The sequence below is a fragment of the Coenobita brevimanus genome, chromosome 116 (assembly GCF_032717465.1).
Source record: "Coenobita brevimanus isolate Jiangsu-jjx chromosome 116, ASM3271746v2, whole genome shotgun sequence".
Classification (NCBI taxonomy): Eukaryota; Metazoa; Arthropoda; class Malacostraca; order Decapoda; family Coenobitidae; genus Coenobita; species Coenobita brevimanus.
This window is the reverse complement of record NC_137069.1, coordinates 3,575,679-3,594,474: the sequence shown is the minus strand read 5'-3', so window position 1 is coordinate 3,594,474 and position 18,796 is coordinate 3,575,679. Positions and strand designations below refer to the sequence as shown.

The window sequence follows — 18,796 nt, the reverse complement described above, 5'->3', positions numbered from 1 at the left end:
GCTGTAGGTAGTCCTACTGGGTCCCCGGAGGATGGCTGCTGGCGTCACTAGCAGGCAATGGCTGCTGCTCCTCCTCAACCTCCCTCATAAATCCTGCAAAATCACACTCAGAATCACTATCCTCGTTCACATCCATGGAAAGTCCTGCTTCTGCCTGTCCTATCCGTAAGCCTTAACTGTTGCCAGGATCTTGTCTTGGTTTTTAATTATGGTCCTCACGCTGGCTTCATTCATGTTGTAGGCCTTGGCGATGTCCACTTTCTTCTCCCTTTTCTTCTGCCTCTTGATGATTTCTAGCTTGGTGGCCTGAGGGAGGTGCCGCCGCTTCTTGGGGTTCTCAGAAGGCTTCCTAGACATCGTGAGCAGGGTAAAATGCAGTTGCAACGGCAGAAAATCTGTCTATCTATCTATTGCCAGATGCCTCAATCCCGTTTGGGGTGGCAGAAAATGCAGCGAGAAAAAAACACCTTCCAATGCGAATTATGCGACTGAGTGGCACTGTGGCGGGAGAAATTTAAACAAACCATCACGTGAGAGCAGAAGCATTTTTGATTGGGCGACATCACGATAGCGGATGGGGGAGGCAGCTTGATCAGAAGTTTGATTGGCTGTCAGCATCACAGGAACGTCCAGTATGACCCTGTTGGACTGGGGGTGATCGTGCTAGAGGCGAACTCTGCGGATTTCGCCCACTTCTCGGAGCTCCGTGCGTGTTATGCTAATGCACCCATGTTACAGTAATTAAATTGTATTAAATCGTACTAATTTTTTGCTCTCTGTGCTGGACGCGAATCGTGTTGGACAAACGCGTGTTGGACGCTAGGGTACTGTATATATATATATATATATATATAGTAAGAAAATATAAGATATTCCATAAAGAAAGCTACCACTGAAATACAGTCACCATTATTCTGTATACATCTGTTCAGATTTTATTCATCTTTTATTTTGCATATCTTTCAACAAGTTTGAGCAAGTATTAAAAAAAAAAAAAATCTGCAATATTGTAGCTATATAAATCTCCTCGGTGTGTCAGTCATGTGGAGACAGCAAAAATAAGATATGCTAACCCATGCTAGTCAGTAATAACAATTCTAGACCAAAAATGTCAAAATAGACACACGTTGAAAACTCAGTGACATCTCAGCATTAGTATAAAGTGTGTACAGTACACTGTATATCAAATGGTGTGACAGTGAAAGGATTAAAAAGGACCTTTTTTTACACTTTAAAATGTAAAATGCTGTACATCATCTGACTGAAGGACCTATTTTGCAGTGACTCTACCAGTTATTTATTTATTTTTTGTTTTTCAACAGGTGGGGCACTAACGTCAGCACGTGGAGCCATCAGTAACTTGTGGTCATCTTTCACCACCACAACCCCCTCCAGCACAGACCCCTCAGACCCCACACACACAGACCCCGCCACTGAGGCCACAGAAACACACCCTGACCCACAACCCACCTCTACTGCCCTTCCAGAAAGCAGTCTAGGTGAGTTATAAACATTCATTGAGAATGTGACATCCTTTATAACCATTCTATTGGTAGACAATTTGTTTTAGTATAGGAGTCTCTTACTCAAGGGGTTCAGGGGTACTGATGTAGTCATGAGTAAAATTTGCTGACACTTCTCTGTGGGTTATGACGTGAAGATGTTACATGAACTGCTTTTTATGTGAAGGCCATATGAAGAACACAACAGAAGAGTCTAAGAGGGAAAGCTGCTCTTTGTTGTATAGGGAGGAATTACAAGGAGTTAAATTGAAAAGATCCCCTGGGGGAAGGGGGGTTTCAAGAATATTCCTCCAGTATCCCTGCTTGTCATATGAGGCAACTAAAAGGGTTGGTGGTGGGTTAGTGCCCCACCCTGTAAAAAGAACTAACTAAACAAGCAAATAAAATAGGCAAGGTATGTGGAAGGTATTAAGAATATATGGAGTGGAGGGGAAATTGTTGAGTGCTGTGAAGAGTATGTACAAAGGAGCTAGGGCTGCGGTACGAGTGGATGGTGAGCTGAGTGAGTTCTTTGATCTCAGGGTGGGGCTGAAACAGGGTTGTGTGATGTCTCCATGGCTGTTTAATATATACATGGATGGGGTTGTAAAGGAGGTGCAAGGGAGGGCAGTGGATGTGGGGGTGGCTCTAATGAATGAGGGTGAGATTTGGAAGATTCCGGTGTTGCTGTTTGCTGATGATACAGTATTGTTGAGTGAAGATGAATGGGAGTTGCAAGGTTTGGTGAATGAATTTGGGAGAGTGTGTAAGAATAGGAATCTGAAAGTTAATATAAACAAGAATAAAATTATGGTGTTTAAGAGGAATGAAGTCACAGAATGCAGAGTGAGGGTGGATGGTGAGGATATGGAGAATGTGAGTGCATTCAAGTACTGTACTAGGGTAGTGTGATGAGTAAGGATGGAACTTTTGGGGATGAAGTGCTTGAAACAGTACAGCAGGGAAGGAAGGTTGTTGGTTCAACTGAACTAGGGAGGTGAGTATGGAAATTAAGAAGTCACTGCATGGTAGTAATGTGATTCCTACCCTGACGTATGGAAGCGAGGCATGGACCTTGCTGGAGGGGAACAAGTCAAGAATGAGAGCAGTGGAAATGAGTTACTTGAGAGGAGCATTAGGAGTGACATGGAGGGACAAGTTGATGAATGAAGAAGTGAAGGAACATTGTGGGGTGGAAGTGGATGTGGTTGAGGAGATTAGGAGAAATATACTCAGGTGGTTTGGACATGTGGAGAGAATGGAGAATGAAAGACTGACTAAGAGGGTGTATGTTGGTGAGGTGGAGGGAGGGAGAGGGAGGGAAAGACCGAGGATGGCGTGGAGGGATGGAGTTGAGAGGTATATGAGGGAGGGGGGAGTGAGTTGGGGGGAGGGTAGGCAAATGGTGGGTAACAGAGCTGCTTGGAGGCATTTTGTCTGTGGCCACCCTTTGCGGGATTAGGTTCGGGCTATAGATATATAGATAGATAAAAGGAAAAATTACTGTTTCAGAGATCTTGCAGTCCATACCAAGGAGATTCTTCATATTTGCATATTTTGCTCGGGAATCTTTCTATCTATCTGTTGCCAGATGCCTAGTTTTGTAAGGGGTGATCACAAACAAATCGCCTCCATGTTGCCCTGTCCAATGCCACTTCACCGCCCTGCTCCCAGCTCACCCCCTTCTCTCTCATATACCTCTCCACTCCATCTCTCCATCTCGTCCTCAGCCTCCCCCTCCACTTCACCCTAATACACTCTTCTCGTTTGTCTCTTGCACTTCATCCTCTCCACACGGCCAGACACCTCAGTGTGTTTCTCGTAACGCTTTCTGTCACATCCACACCACAGCAGTGACAGCACTCCTTCATTTCCTCATTTATCAGTCTTTCTTTCCATGTAACTCCACATGCTCCTCCCAAATAACTCATTTCCACTGCTCTCACTCTTGACTCGTGTCCTTCCAGCAGGGCCCAAGCTTCACGTCCATACATTAGAATTGGTATCACAATACTGTCATGCAGTGACTTTTTTTACTTCCGTGCCCACTTCCCTGTTACTTATCACTGCTTTCAAGGAGCCAGCAACCTTTCTTCCCTGTTGTACCCTTTCAAGCACTTCACCCTCTAAACTTCCATCCTTACTCATCACACTACCTACTGTAAGTACTTAAACACACTCACATTTTCCATTTCCTCCTCATCCAGCCTCACTGTACATTCAGTGACTCCACTTCTCTCAAAGACCAAAATTTTACTCTTCTCTACATTCACCTTTAGATTCCGTTTCTTACACGCACTCCCAAACTCATTCACCAAGCCTTGCAGTTCCCTGTCATCTTCACCTAACAATACAGTATCATCTTCAAACAGCAGTACAGGGAGTTTCCAAACACTGCCCTCTCTTATTAGTGTCGCTCCAACAAACACTATCCTATCTTGTATCTCTTTTATAACCCAATCCATATACAGATTTTTTATACCTATCCATATACAGATTGGACAACCATGGGGACATGACAAATTCCTGTTTCATTCCAACATTCAGGTAGAAAGATTCACTCAGTTCACTATCCATACACATTGCAGCCTGAGCACCCTCATACATACTCTTCACGGCAATCAACAACTTCCTATTTACTCCATGTATCCTTAATACTTTCCATGTTCCTTGTTTATCCACCCTGTCATATGCTTTCTCCAGATCCATGAAGACTGCATTCCCTTCTCTAGAAACATTTCCATTAAAGACCTAAGAATGAATATCTGATCTGCACAACCTCTCCCCTTCCTAAAACTTCCCTGTTCTTCTCCAACTAATTCTTCTGTTATTTCCTTAACTCTGTCTCTAAGTATTCTACCATATACTTTTCCTGTTACACTAAGAAGACAAATGCCCTCATGATTACCACACACTTCTTTTTCCCCTTTTCCTTTGTACAGTGGAATAATTATATTGCTCGGGAATACTTATCCAGTGAGAATAAGATCGTGTTGAGGTTTCTTTTAACCCCTAAATACTGCAATTCGATCTGGCTTGTCTGCCACTGGAGCCACAATTGGGGGGTGTTTTTTTTACTTTCGCCAAGGGGAAAATCAGTAGGTTCTGCCTAAAGAGGAAGAATTTACACACCTGACAGCGCAATTGGCACTCCCCTAGGCCTAATGGTTACCGCACAATCGAGGGTCAAAGTTGAAAAAAAAAAAAATAGTTATAGCCAAAATTTTTGAAAGCCCTCATAGTTTTGGTAACTAACTCTTTCTATTACTGAAAAAGGTCATTGCAACATCACATGTCACACCAAGCCCGAGAACAGGTGTTTTGGGGTGTGGGGAGATTACTTGCTTTGGGGGAGATAAAGTACCCTGTTGGGGGAAGGTTTGTAAGTATGGAGGTTGGATAAAACCATGTTTTCTCATCAAAGTAGAGCACTTTAGTTTGTTCTTGACCAACTACTATGAAAACAGATGTGTATGTACATGTGGGGAGATAAAATTCGATCGGAGAGAAGGCCCACAACGAGTACATTGAACCTTGGGAGATCATTTACAGTAACAACCACTTGGGCTAGTTGAAGCAAACAAAATCTATGCGATTTAGCATATCAACCATGCAGGCAGGTGTGGGGAGATAATTCACGTATGGGGAGTAATCCTGCAGTGCCTCATAGTACTTCAGAAACTTTCAGAAACACCAAATGTTTATATTGCCATGAAGGAAAATAGAATATTGTTCAATATTGTTGCAGATGCATGTAAGGGAAAAGGGAAAATAACTGTCTTTAATATATTGAGGTGGAGGGGTGGTGGTGGGGGGATGGGGCTGGGTGGTGGTGGAGGGGGCTGGGGCTCAGATGCCTGTGATTCCACATGTTTGCATGTATAGAATAGTATACAGAGAAGCATTTATTATGTTCAGGTACGAAAAGATACAGGGAAAAAAAAAAGAGGCAATACATATAAAGCACGTGTACATGTGTTGGGGGTGGGGGGAGTGGGGGAGGCGAGGCATGGTGGGGGAGAGCAAGCCAAGCTGCATGCTAGCTATCACACGATTGTTTATTGGGGGTAGGAGGGTAGTATGGGACCGAAAGGGAGGGAGGAGGTAGGATAGGTAGGAGTATACAAGGTAGAGGGGGAAGGTGGGAGGGGCTGGAGGGGGATGGAATGGACCTCATGGTTGGGGAGGGGTAAACTTCGACTAATAACGTCCTACTGGGGCATACAGAGGGGTGGAAGGGTCTTCAGAGAGGGTTATTACGTGACAGATGACGAAACATTCAGGCAATGGGTGGGTCAAGAGGGGGGGTGACCCCCCCCCATCCCCAGAGTGGCCGGATCACCCAAACCGAGGCCGGAGGAGTTAGTTCTCATTGGCTTGAAGGGATACACATTACAATCGGGGCGGAGCAATGTGCAGGCAGTTTTTTACAAGGCGCGCTATATTGACGTGATTCGGCTGAGAGGGCTAAAGTGGTCAACACGTACATTGACGTGCTTCGGTATTTAAGGGTTAAACTGCTCTACTGTAGTGCAGTAAACAACATCCACTGGGAGTCAGTTCTAGCTGGAGCAGTACATGAAAACAATAATATGGAAGGCAGGACACAGTGCTGGCTAGATTGTTGGAGAACTCTTGTTCATGGCTGTACCACTCACCTGTACCACTCCATTTGAAATCAGTGCCACTTTAGACATTTGCTAATAGTGGTCTAATGGTTAGAATCCCCCAGTTGGAGTGACGGCCCTTTGTTACTGATTTATTGTTTACAACTTTTTCATAGCTTTTAGCTTAAATAACAGCTTACCCCCTAAAATTATATAGCAAATATGGCCGAGTTGTTGGCAGTCTTTACAAAGGGCAGTGTAGATCCCTCTGTAACTGTTTTATTGGTTATAATTTTGCTTATTGTACTTTCTGGCCCAAACAATATTCCCTTTTATATTTTATAATATTATTTGAGCACTGTGGGTGAATTATGGGCAATTTTGGAAGGGGTAATTTACAACCTTTTGTAAGTATTTTGTTTTTAAACATTTTGCTTGTATCTCAGACATCTTATATTCTGTTTTTATTTTGCCACAGTGATTCTGGTAAGTTATACTGTAGACATTCTTTGTTAAGGGTAATATAGAACCTTCTGTTGATGTTTTGGTGTTTAATGTTTTTGCTTCAGTGTAAGTTGCAAACAACATCTCAGCATCTTGCTTTCTTATTTAAATTTGCCATGATGAATTGTATACAGTACTTGCCAATAAGGAAAGAGGGTACATTAACTGGCTACATGAATTGAGTAGTATTTTACATTGTATTTCTTCCTAATCATGTGGTGGTGCCATATCCATATTTTTCCATCCATCCATCATCCAGTGAGGAGCACAGGAGCCTGGGGCTAGGCAAGATGGTCCTAACATTTAAGATGAGAGTGACCAGCCTCACTCATCCCTGAGTATCGCCACATGAGGAGCACGGGAGCCTGGGGCTAGGCAAGATGGTCCTAACATTTAAGATGAGAGAGACCAGCCTCACGCATCCCTGGGTAGCATTACGTGAACAATAAACCCCAACCATCCCTTGGATATAAACCTACACAGGCTCAATCAGATTGGAGAGCATTAATTACCCACTAAACCACCTGGCACCATAATTTGGTTATATGGTTACCACCCAGCATAATAAATGGTTTTCTGGTATACAGGAAACGATTTGGTTTGTCACTCAGTGTAGAGTCATCCATGGCCAGAAGGAAGAGGGAAAAATGAAGGAAACAGAGTCAGACTCAAGGTACAAAGATCTCCAGAAAAATGCTAAAAAAAAGTATAGAACTAACTTAATATTCAAAATCTTAAAAAAAAAAAAAAAAAAAAAAAGTGCTAGATTTTTTGTAGCTGTCCATAAAAAATTGTCACTAACTTTTAGTGAAAATGTAGAATTTGCAGAAAATACACTAAATGGCAACACAAATGGTATGGTACTTAGTCATGTAACATTATAGTAGTTATGGTAATAAGTAGTAAGCCCATATAGTACAAAATTATGGCACTGCCATAGACTCTGTGATAATGATCTGTGTTCTTGTCAGCTTACGAGGCTTTGTAGTGTCTCTTCCATAACCATTGGTTTTGTTTATTACCAGTTGAGATTATTATTGTCTTATATGGCATTATTCTCTTGTATGGTACATCTGTTTCTCTAAAGTCAGTATAGATTGCAAGAAAAGCATTCAGCCTGTGGAAGAATATATTAATTTATCAGATATAGATATAACAAGTAAGGATTAGATGCTAAGGAGCCTCCTCAGCTGATGAGATTACAGTCTGTTGCTTTATAGTTAACCTGATGCACAGTCCTCTGATTAAGTCATCCCCCACCCCACTCCACCCTTCTTACCAGATTAATGCTTCAGCTGATAATTTGTTTTAGTGCTGTAGGATTCAAATCATCAGAAAGGAGTTGTCGTTCTTGAACTCTGCTGAATATATGAAAGAAGCAACATAAAGTAGGATTTGTAATCTGTAAAAAAGTTTGTTCAGGATTACAAGAACATGGAGTCCAGCAGTGATTGATTATAATGAATATCAAAATATACCGAGAAGGAGTGTGTATTGTTGTGAGTAAAAGATGGAAGAAGAAGAACAGAAGAACATAAGAGACTATGGATCAGTTGGCTCTAGGATTGTGTGGGTAAGATTGAAAGTTGAAATACAAATGTGGGCGATTGTATGCGTGTATGCGCCAATACAAGATCGTGCAAGCAGAGTGAGAGAAGAGTTCTGGACAGATGTGGAAGTGTGCATGGAAAAGTTTGGAAGGAATGAGAGAGTGTTTTTGATCGGTGATATGAATGGTAAAGTAGGGAATGTGAGGGTGGATGGAATAGTTGGTGAGTGGGGTGTGCCTGCTGAGATAGATGAGAATGGCAGTGTGTTAGTGGACGTTTGTGCCAGGAGGGGGTTGGTGATAGCCAATACCCTCTCCAGACACAAAATGATCCACAGGAATACATGGCGAGTGATGAGAAGGGTGGGTGGTGAACTGAATGAAAGGAAGGCAATGATTGATTATGTGTGTGTGGATGAAAGGATGTGAAGATGTGTAATGGATGCAAGAGCTTATAGAGGTTGGGAGAGTGGACTTTCTGACCACTACTTGGTGGTGGTCAGAATCAAGATTCAAGTAAGTTGGAGAAATAGAAGAAGGGAAGGACAGAAGGAAGGAGTAGTTGCAAGGAGAGTGGAAAGGTTACAAGAGGATGAGAAAAAGGCAGAATATAGGAGAGAAGTGGAGGAACGATTGGGCAAATATGAATTGGAGCAGATGGGGGACGTGGAAGGTGCGTGCAAGTTATTCACAGAAGAAATATGTGCAGCATGTGGGGTGCAAGGAGCAGCATGGTGGAATGAAGAGGTGAGACAGGCTGTGGCACAAAAGAAGAAAGCATATAATGAGTGGATGAGAAATAGGGGCGTGGAAGAAGTTGGGAGGCGGAACTGAGAGTTATATGTAGAAAGGAAGAGAGAGGTGAAAAGATTAGTAGAGAGAATAAGAAGAGAGTGGATGAGGAATTTGGAAGGAATTTGAGTGTAAAGTGGAGGGACTGTAAGAAAATGTTCTGGAAAGAGGTGAAGAGAGAAAGACAGGGTGGCAGTGAAGTTAGTAGGGGATTGAAAGGTAAAAATGGTAGATTACTAGTGGAGAAGGGAGACAAAGTGAGCAGATGGAGAGAACACTGTAAGGAATTGTTGAACATAGAGAATGGAAGTAATGTGAGTATAAGTGGCTGGGGAATGGCTGGGAGAAGGAGGGAGGTGAGAAGACAGGAAGAACTCAGTAGGATAGAAGTTGTGGAGGCAATGAAGAAAGTCAAACTGGGGAAGGTCCCAGGAATTGATGGAGTGTGTGGTGAAATGCTGAAGCATGGGGGAGAGATAGTAGTAGAATGGATGTGGAAGATGTGCAGATTTGCCTGGGAAGAAGGTAGAGTCCTGGAGGATTGGAAGTCAGGTATAATTATTCCCTTGTCAAAAGGAAGAGAGGAAAAAGAAGTGTGTGGTAATCATAGGGGCATTTGTCTTCTTAGTGCAATAGGAAAAGTGTATGGTAGGATACTTATTGAAAGAGTTAGGGAAAGAACAGAGGAATTAGTTGGAGAAGAACAGGGAGGCTTTAGGAATGGAAGAGGTTGTGTATATCAGATATTCATTCTTAGATCTTTAGTGGAAAAGTTTCTAGAGAAGGGAAAGAAGTTGTAAGTTGCTTTCATGGATTTGGAGAAAGCATATGACCGGGTGGATTGACAAGGATTGTGGAAAGTATTAAAAATATATGGAGTAGATGGGAAGTTGTTGAATGCTGTGAAGAGTATCTATGATGGTGCTAAGGCTGCAGTGCGTGTTGATGGTGAACTAAGTGAATTTTTCTCTTTGAGGGTTGGGTTGAAACAGGGATGTGTCATGTCTCCATGGTTGTTCAATCTGTACATGGATGGGGTAATAAAAGAGGTGCAAGGTAGGGTAGTGGATGTTGGAGTGGCCTTTTTTTTTTTTTTTTTTTTTTTTTTTTTTTTTTTTTTTAATAATGCGAGGAAGAAGGAACCAAAGGCCATATTCCCTCCAAGAGAAAAACAAAACACAAGAGAGAGCCAAATTCAAGATCTGATCATTTCGAGATGCCTGGACACACTGCGTTTGAAAGACTGGAGATCATAGGAAGCAAGAAATACAGACAGAGGGAGACAGTTCCAGAGTTGACCTGTTGCATAAATGAAGGATTGGGAGTAACAGTTAACTCTTGCAATAGAGAGTTGGACAGAAAAGGGATGAGAGTTTGCTGCTAGACGGGTGCTACGCGCCCTTTGTAGAAGTGGGGGAATGCATGCAGACAGTTCAGAGGAGCAGTGACCATTGGAGTAGCAATAGAAAAAGAGATAAAGATGCAACAGTGCGGCGAAGAGACAGAGGTTGAAGGGAGTCAGTAAGAGGGGGAGAGTTAATGAGACCAAAAGCCTTTGACTCCACCCTATTGAGAAGAGCTGTATGTGGGGAGCCTCCCCACACATGAGAGTTGTACTCCACACAGGGGTGGATAAAACCCCTGCATAGAGTCAACAATTGTGCAGGGGTAAAGAAGGAACGGACTCAGCTTAGCATGCCTAATCTCTTGGAAGCAGATTTTACAAGAGATGTAATATGATCTTTCCAAGATAAGTCCTGAATAAATGAAACCCCAAGCATGTTCAAGGATGGTGCAGGATTAAGCTGAATATTATTAAACATTAGTGGGTACACCTGTGGAAGATTCTGTTGGGTTGATAGGTGTAAGAACTGAGTCTTAGATGCATAAACAACCAGATTATATTTACCCCAGTTAGAGATACGAGTCAAGTCAGACATTAGGTGTGCCATAGCCTCATCCCGTGTTTGTTGAAGTAACTGCTGAGATGGATGTTGCGGGAACTGATTGGAAAGGCGAAGGGTGGAGTCATCAGTGTATGAGTGGATAGGGTTAGATGTAGAGCTTAGAAGATCATTGATGAATAAAAGGAAGAGAGTTGGTGATAGGACAGAGCCCTGAGGAACACCACTGTTGATAGATCTAGGAGAAGAACGATGGCCATCTACAACAGTGGCTATAGAACGACCAGAAAAGAAGCTAGTGATGAAGGCACAGAAAGAAGGATAGAAACCGTAAGAGGGCAGTTTGGAAATTAAAGATTTATGCCAGACTTGATCGAAAGCCTTTGAGATGTCAAGTGCAATGGTAAAGCTTTTGCCAAAGTCCCGAAAGGAAGATGACCAGGAGTCTGAAAGGTAGGTGAGAAGATCACCAGTGGAGCGTCCCTGACGGAACCCATACTGACGATCAGAAAGAAGGTTGTGATAGGAAAGATGCCGTAAAATATTTCTGTTAAGAAATGACTCAAAAACTTTTGAAAAACGGGATGTTAAAGCAATTGGACGATAGTTAGAGGGTTGGGAATAGTCACCCTTCTTTGGGACTGGCTGAATGAGAGCAAATTTCCAGCAAGAAGGAAAGGTACAAGTTGATAGACAAAGGCAAAAGAGTATACCTATGCAGGGTGTAAGAACAGAAGCACAGTTCTTGAGATCAACAGGAGGGACTCCATCAGGCCCTTATGCCTTGTAAGTATTGAGGCCGGTGATGGCAGAAAATACATCAGCTGAAGAAATTTTAATGTCAGCCATGAGGAAGTCAGAGGGGGGAAGTGATGGAGGAACAGCACTGGAATCATCTAAGGTGGAATTGGAGGAGAAAGTCTGAGTGAAGAGATTTGCTTTATCAGTAGAAGAAATAGCTACAGAACCATCAGAGTAGAAAAGAGGAGGGAATGATGATGAGGTAAAATTGTTAGAAAGGTTTTTGGCAAGTTGCCAGAAGGAGCAGGAAGAATTTGCGTTGGAGAGTTGAGAGCATGTAGTACGGATGAAATTATTTTTAGCAGAGCGAAGAACAGACTTAGCACGATTCCTTGCAGAAACGTAAAGATGATGTGATTCAGGGGTGGGTTGGCTCCGGTACCTTTTGTAGGCCTTCTCCTTGTTGCGGACAGCATTAGAACAAGCGGGATTAAACCAAGGCTTTCTTGCGTTAGACAAAGGATACGAGAAAGGAATGTATGCTTCCATGCCCGAGTTAGTAACCTCCGTAATGCGCATAGCACACCCAGATGGCTCCTGGCCATGGAAGCAATAATCATTCCAGGGAAAATCAAAGAAGTACTGCCTGAGGGCCTCCCAATCCGCACTTCAAAGTGCCAGAGACGACGTTTCTTTGGAGGGTCCACAGGCTGTACCAGTGATAGGACAGGTTAAGGTGATAAGGTTGTGATCGGAGGAGCCCAGCGGAGAGAAATGATTAACAGTGTATGCAGAAGGATTAGTTGTAAGGAAGAGGTCAAGTATGTTGGAACTCTCTCCAAGGCGGTCAGGGATAGGGGTAGGGTGCTGTACAAGCTGCTCTAGGTTGGTAAGGATCGATAAGGTGTAGGCTTGTTCACCAGGTGGATCACTGAAAGGAGAGGAGAGCCAAAGGTGGTGGTGAACATTGAATTCTCTTAAAATGGGGATTTCAGAGAAAGAAGAAATGGATAGAATGTGTTCCGTCATAGAAGTAAGATAGTCGAAGAATTTTTGATAGTCAGTAGAATTAGGGGATAAGTAAACAGTGCAGATATATTTAGTCAGAGAATGACAGAGTGCAGAGAATTCAGAAGAATCGAGTTCTGGAACACAAGAGCAAGATAAGTCATTGCATATATATACACAACATCCACCTTTGGCTTTGAAATAAGTATAGAGAAAGTAGGGGGATACAGAAAAGGGTTTGCTGTCAGTTGCCTCAGACAGCTGAATCTCATTTAGAAGGAGAGGGTGAGGTTTAGAGGAAGAGAGGTGGTGCTCAACAGAGCGAAAGTTAGAGGAAAGGCCGCAAATGTTGCAGAAATGAAGAAGAAGTGAGTCAGACAGTGGTTCCAGGCAGTTCAAGTCATCACCGGGAGAGGGGCAGAGTGTTTGGAAACTCCCTGTACTGTTGTTTGCAGATGATACTTTGCTGTTGAGTGAAGACGAAGGGGAGCTGCAAGGCTTGGTGGATGAGTTTGGGAGAGTTTGTAAGAAACAGAATCTAGAGGTGAATGGAGGGAAGAGTAAAGTGATGGTCTTTGAGAGAGGTGAAGTCAGTGAATGTCCAGTGAGGCTGGATGGTGAGGAAGTGGAAAATGTGAGTACGTTTAAGTACTTCGGTAGTGCGACGAGTAAGGATGGAAGTTTGGAGGGCGAAGTGCTTGAAAGGGTACAGCAAGGAAGAAAGGTTGCTGGTTCCTTGAAAGCAGTGATAAGAAACAGGGAACTGAGCATGGAAGTGAAAAAGTTACTGCACGACAGTATTGTGATACCAACTACAACGTATGGAAGTGAAGCTTGGACGTTGCTGGAAGGACACAAGTCAAGAGTGAGAGCAGTGGAAATGAGTTATTTAAGAGGAGCCTGTGGAGTCACATGGAGGGACAAGCTGACAATTGAGGATATTGAGGATATAAAGGAGCGTTGTGGTGTGGATGTGGATGCGATAGGAAGAGTTAGGAGGAACACACTGAGGTGGTTTGGCCATGTGGAGAGGATGGAGAGTGAGAGACTGATGAGGAGAGTGTATGTAAGTGAGGTGGAGGGGGGGAGAGGGAGGGGGAGGCCAAGGATGAGATGGAGGGATGGAGTGGAGAGGTATATGAGAGAGGGGGGTGTGAGTTTGGAGCAGGGCAGTGAAATGGCGGGGGACAGGGCGACTTGGAGGCGATTTGTTTGTGGCCACCCCGTACGGGATTGAGGCGTCTGGCAATAGATGGATAGATAGATAGAAATTAGTATTACAGAATTTTGATTTAGCTACGAGGTTTTGGGTAATTGGCATAAAACTTGGGTAATTTTGCAGCTAACCAGCATTGGCCCAGTTTCATAAACAAACTGAGAGTCAGTTCAGTGTCATAACTATAAATTCTTTTCCCAGAAAGGAAAAGGAGAGCAAAATGCAGAGTCTTGCATGTTACTTGTTTTACAAACAAAAGCTAATACTGGTAATGAGAAGAAAATTATCATTGATTTATACATTTGCTGTAGCAGGAAGGACAAGAAAAGGAAAGTGTATACACTTTGTGTCTCTTGCTCCTCTTACTGAGACAAAGCTAAGTTATGATATGAAACTGATAATAAATTCTGTCGAGTGTATTAAAGAACACTGCCAGTGGTTGGGAAGAGAGAAATGAGATGTGTCTCATCCATTCTCCCAGGTTTGTAGCCTCTGTCAGAAAGCAGCCTGCTTGTTTGAAAGAACACTAACCCACTTACCACGTGGCAGAATTTGTTGCTAGCCAAATTAATAATGCATGCAATTTTAAGCAAATTTGGAAGTAATAGACTAGTGTTGCCCTCACAGTGTGTGAGAGAATTAACCCTTTTCGGTATACAGTATGTGTTTTTTTATTTTACTCAGCTTGGAGGTGGGGGTTACCTTTCATTGTGAAGGGCTTACATACAGCCTTTATAAACCCATCACTATGAGAGGTCTCCCAAAGAGACATCACTTACAAAAGAGCCTTTTCATAATACTGTATATACTAATTGCCATTTAGCACAGTGTAGCAAGGGGGAGAAGGATGTTGGTGCCAGGAAGGGACACTTTTACATGGTTGGTGGCATTGATATAACTGGACAACATCAGTGCCTGACTATACAAATGTTCCTTAGCTCCTTCTCTGTCCCCTGAAAGGAGGATGGTGGAGTGCATAGGAAGAATAACTTCAGCTTGCAGTCCACCAGGTTCACATCCAGATGAACCTGGTGTTACAGAACAAGAGCAGAAGCATGGTAATTTGTTGACTTTTCCCTCCTTGTAGCAGCTCCTGAAGCAGCCGTGGAGGCAGTAGAGGGCAGCAGTGAGGCAGCCGCCAGCGCCATCGAATAAACAAGTCAGCACACCACATTACCCTCACCCTGGATTCTTGGGGCCATATTTCTGGTTGCTTTGCAGATTTTGTAATGCCTCTTCCTCAGTGATTTATTTTGCCTATTATGCCTTTTTATTCTCTTGTGTATTACTGAAGGAAATTATGTCAGTAGTATAAATGTATTAATAGAGAAAATTGGGGTGTAATGTGTGTTATAAATTACTTGAAAAAAAAAGATGCTGCAAAGTCTCCTGTGCCACCTAAACTCCTGCTTTTATTGTGGTGGAGTTTTTAAGAAAGTTTATTACCCTCATAGGACTATATTCTTTTTATGGTAATCTGGCCTAAACTCAATCTCTCCATCTTGAATGCCGAGTTATAACAATAGACTGACACCAGAATATGTTGTTAGTCATGAAGAAGTGCTATTGAAAGGATGTAAATCAGTAGTATGGTCTTTTTATGCCACCAAGCCATGTGGAAGAAATTGCAAAAGGGTACAAGTCAGGGCCAGTTTAGAGTACAGTAAAAACAGCATAGTGAGCCGAGTTGCCATACCTAAACTCATAACTTGCTAAACTTGCCATCAAAAGCCACATGGATATCACTGCATACATAAAAAAGAAATGGTAAAGAAAGGGTAATAATTTCTAGAACTGCTAAACTTTACCAAAAAAATGATACTACAGACACATTATTTTTGTTACCAGATGTTAAAAAATTGTTGCTAAATGGAAGTTGATACAGTATAGAGATCTAGCAGAAACAGTGCTAACTTGACAACTCTGCTGGTGAAGTGTTGCATGTTGACATTTTGTTTTATGTATTTGTCATTATTCATTCCAGTCATCTTATCATACCCATGTAATTAATAATTATGAGCAAACTAGCACCAGGTATAGTTTGATATACATTTTGGAATTAGAACGAACCATTGTAATGTGTAGACTTGTTGATCGTATTGATAGCCACGCATATGACAATGTAAGACTTTATTTTAATTTAACTTATATTGTTAAGGTACTGTACAAATACCGGGTATATGGTCTGATTGGTTTGTGATCAACCAGAGTAGCAGTTAAGTTATTTAATTTGTATTAAATTTATTTTCTTCTTATTTACAAAAAACTATAAGTTATAGTTTTGTACAAGCCATGACTTTACAGCATATTTCATTATGAAGAAAGTTATGCATAGGGGAAACATGATTCATGAGGAGTTTTACATTCAGCCATCTCAGTTTAAGATCAGATCTACATGAGCTCCCTCTCACTGATGATGGAGAGTTTATGGCAAGGACTAAGTTTGTCATCATTGTGTAATACAGTTTTTATTTATAATACCCAAATTCTGTGAAAATAACTAGGTTAGGATCAGTGAATGTTGCTTTCAGGGTTAGATCAGGTGTTGCTGAGTTTGCTCTGCTTGTAAAATCAAAGACTTTCTATAATTAGTATCATCATATGTATATCTTTCCACAGCTTTAGAAATGTTACTTTCATAATCAGGATATATATATTGTTTTGTAGGAGAGGGAGCTATCTTAAGGTTTCTCTGTAAGTATAGTTCAGATAGATGTTGTCATTACCAGAGTCTGAGGTAGAGAAGTGTCTTTGCATTTAATTCTACTTTAAGCAGTATGTGAGAACCAAAGTAATTATCCTTGAGCATTCCTTGGATTGAATCTAGTCAGGTAAGAATAATTGTGTTAATTCCTTCTGCCTGAGGAAATATTTTCTCATTTTATTCTTGCAACCACCAGAGATTTTTATTAATTTTTGGGAAAAATCTCCATTAGTGAAAGCATTGATTAAGGCAGCACAATTTCACATAAAGTCCATGATGTGTGCAAGCAAAATGCTGCTGTAAGTAGAGCATCATTAATTGAGACATGCTTTTAGTTTGTGATATAGGGGTTAAGAAGCACACACACAGAAATAATAAAAAAAATATATGACTCCAGAGCAACACAGTAATGAATCACAAGCAGCTTAATGCAAAGAAAGGGTGTTAATTCATCAGCGGTTTAATCCATAAACTGTGGCAACTTAAAATCTAAAGTGCACAAAAAGCTCAGATCTTTAAGCTTCTCATATTAATTTTCTGTCTTGCCAGTTGTAGAGGATATAATAAAGTATATGTACTGGTACATCAGTTTTCAGGTCAATATACAGTAATTCATAATTTAGCTGCTACACTGTTTTGAAGTTTGGTCATTTTGGACTGCCGAAATAATATGCATAAACTGTTATATATATATTTTTTTCTTAAGACCAGTTTTATGGGTATAATATTAAAGAGCATGCTGCAGTATGGGTGTGCAAATTTTCAGATCATCATCAGCCATAGTTTAGCCGAGGATGAGATGGAGGGATGGAGTGGAGAGGTATACAAGAGAGGGAGGTGTGAGCTGGGAGCAGGACGGTGAAATGGCATTAGGCATGGCAACACGGAGGTGATTTGTTTGTGGCCACCCCTAATGAGATTGAAGTATCTGGCAATAGATATAGATAGATAGATAGATAGATAGATAGTTTAGCCATAAAGAGCTTGGATATTTTGGTATTTTTAAGGTGGGACTGAGGCAAAAATGCAGCTACAAGGAATATTAATCATATATTTTACTATTTCCACATGAAAGAGTGCATGCATAAATAATATGGAGCACAAAATCAGTTTTATATCTGTTTTGATATAGCCGTGGTGAATATTTAAAATTTGGTGAGCTGGGCCTTGCCCTTCCGTGGTACCAAACACTGACTCATGAGGTGTGCATGGGGTAGGCTTTAAGTAGCTGAAAAGGCTGGCCACCTCCCCCCCAATGCACAGAAAATTAAATATTCAACCCAACACCAAAGCTGTACATCACAGTGAACATTGAAATGGCTGTGGCTGCACATTGCAGTTCTTGGATTAGTTTTGATACAACTTTAGTTGAGGATTGACAGCATCTAACCCCTCCAGTTCAGAAAGTCTCTCAAACTGAACAAATTGTGTGGTGGTAGGAAGATAGTACCAGAAAATTACATCCTCAGGCTGAGGGGATTAACCTTACCCAGGGCCGAGATTAACAGTGAAAAATACAGTCACTTTCTTGTGGTAACCAAGGTTTATTTTTGCAGGGAGGACAAGGAAATGAAATTGCAGAATTGTTTTCCATGCTTCTTGTGGTTCCTGCAAACATAAATCTTCATTTACAAGAGGAAAAGCCTCATAAGTTGTACAGTATTAGTATTAGACACTTGATGGTCTCATGGGATGAAGTGCTTGAACTGTATGTAGCTCTAATGGGTCCAGGTTCAGCAGATGGTTGGATTTAATTGCTTATGTAATCACACTCAGCGGTTGGCAACTGGTCGCTATCATCTTAAGTGTCTGGACTGAGGAACCTAGCCCCTGGCCCCTCTCCTCCTGATTGGGCAATAAGAACTTGATGGTGGATGGATGGAATTAGTTTTAGCAAGAAGGACAAGGAAAAGAGTTTACAAAAACTGCATTGCACACAATCACCTACGCCAACAACACAATATACACTCTTTGAGAGCTCTGTGGGAAAGCCCGGTCTCGGCAATGGCCTTCCTAAGGGACTCGGGGCTGTTCGGCCAGACTGCCTAGGGAACAACTACTACTACTACAGAAACTTTCCATGTCTCTTAACCCCTTTAATAAATCTAATTTTATACTACTCTTACTACCTCCAAATGAGTTTATTTACTTTTGTTGAAGAGTCCAATAGTGTTGGGGTAAATGAAGGCTATATCTAACCCCAGCACTTCAGAAAAATTCCTATAAGCTGAATTAAATTATACACAGATAACAAGAATATAACGGATAA

The 18,796-nt window shown here is 41.8% G+C and overlaps 1 protein-coding gene across 1 annotated transcript in view; it reads left to right on the top strand.

Moving 5' to 3' along the window:
• LOC145418774 (late secretory pathway protein AVL9 homolog) overlaps nucleotides 1-18,796 on the top strand; it is a 134,381-nt gene that overhangs the window by 77,488 nt on the left and 38,097 nt on the right. The window contains exons 17-18 of the mRNA XM_080287108.1: nucleotides 1,323-1,493; nucleotides 14,911-14,943. Of these exons, the coding sequence (XP_080143234.1) occupies nucleotides 1,323-1,493; nucleotides 14,911-14,943 (204 nt within the window). The remainder of the gene's footprint in view (nucleotides 1-1,322; nucleotides 1,494-14,910; nucleotides 14,944-18,796) is intronic.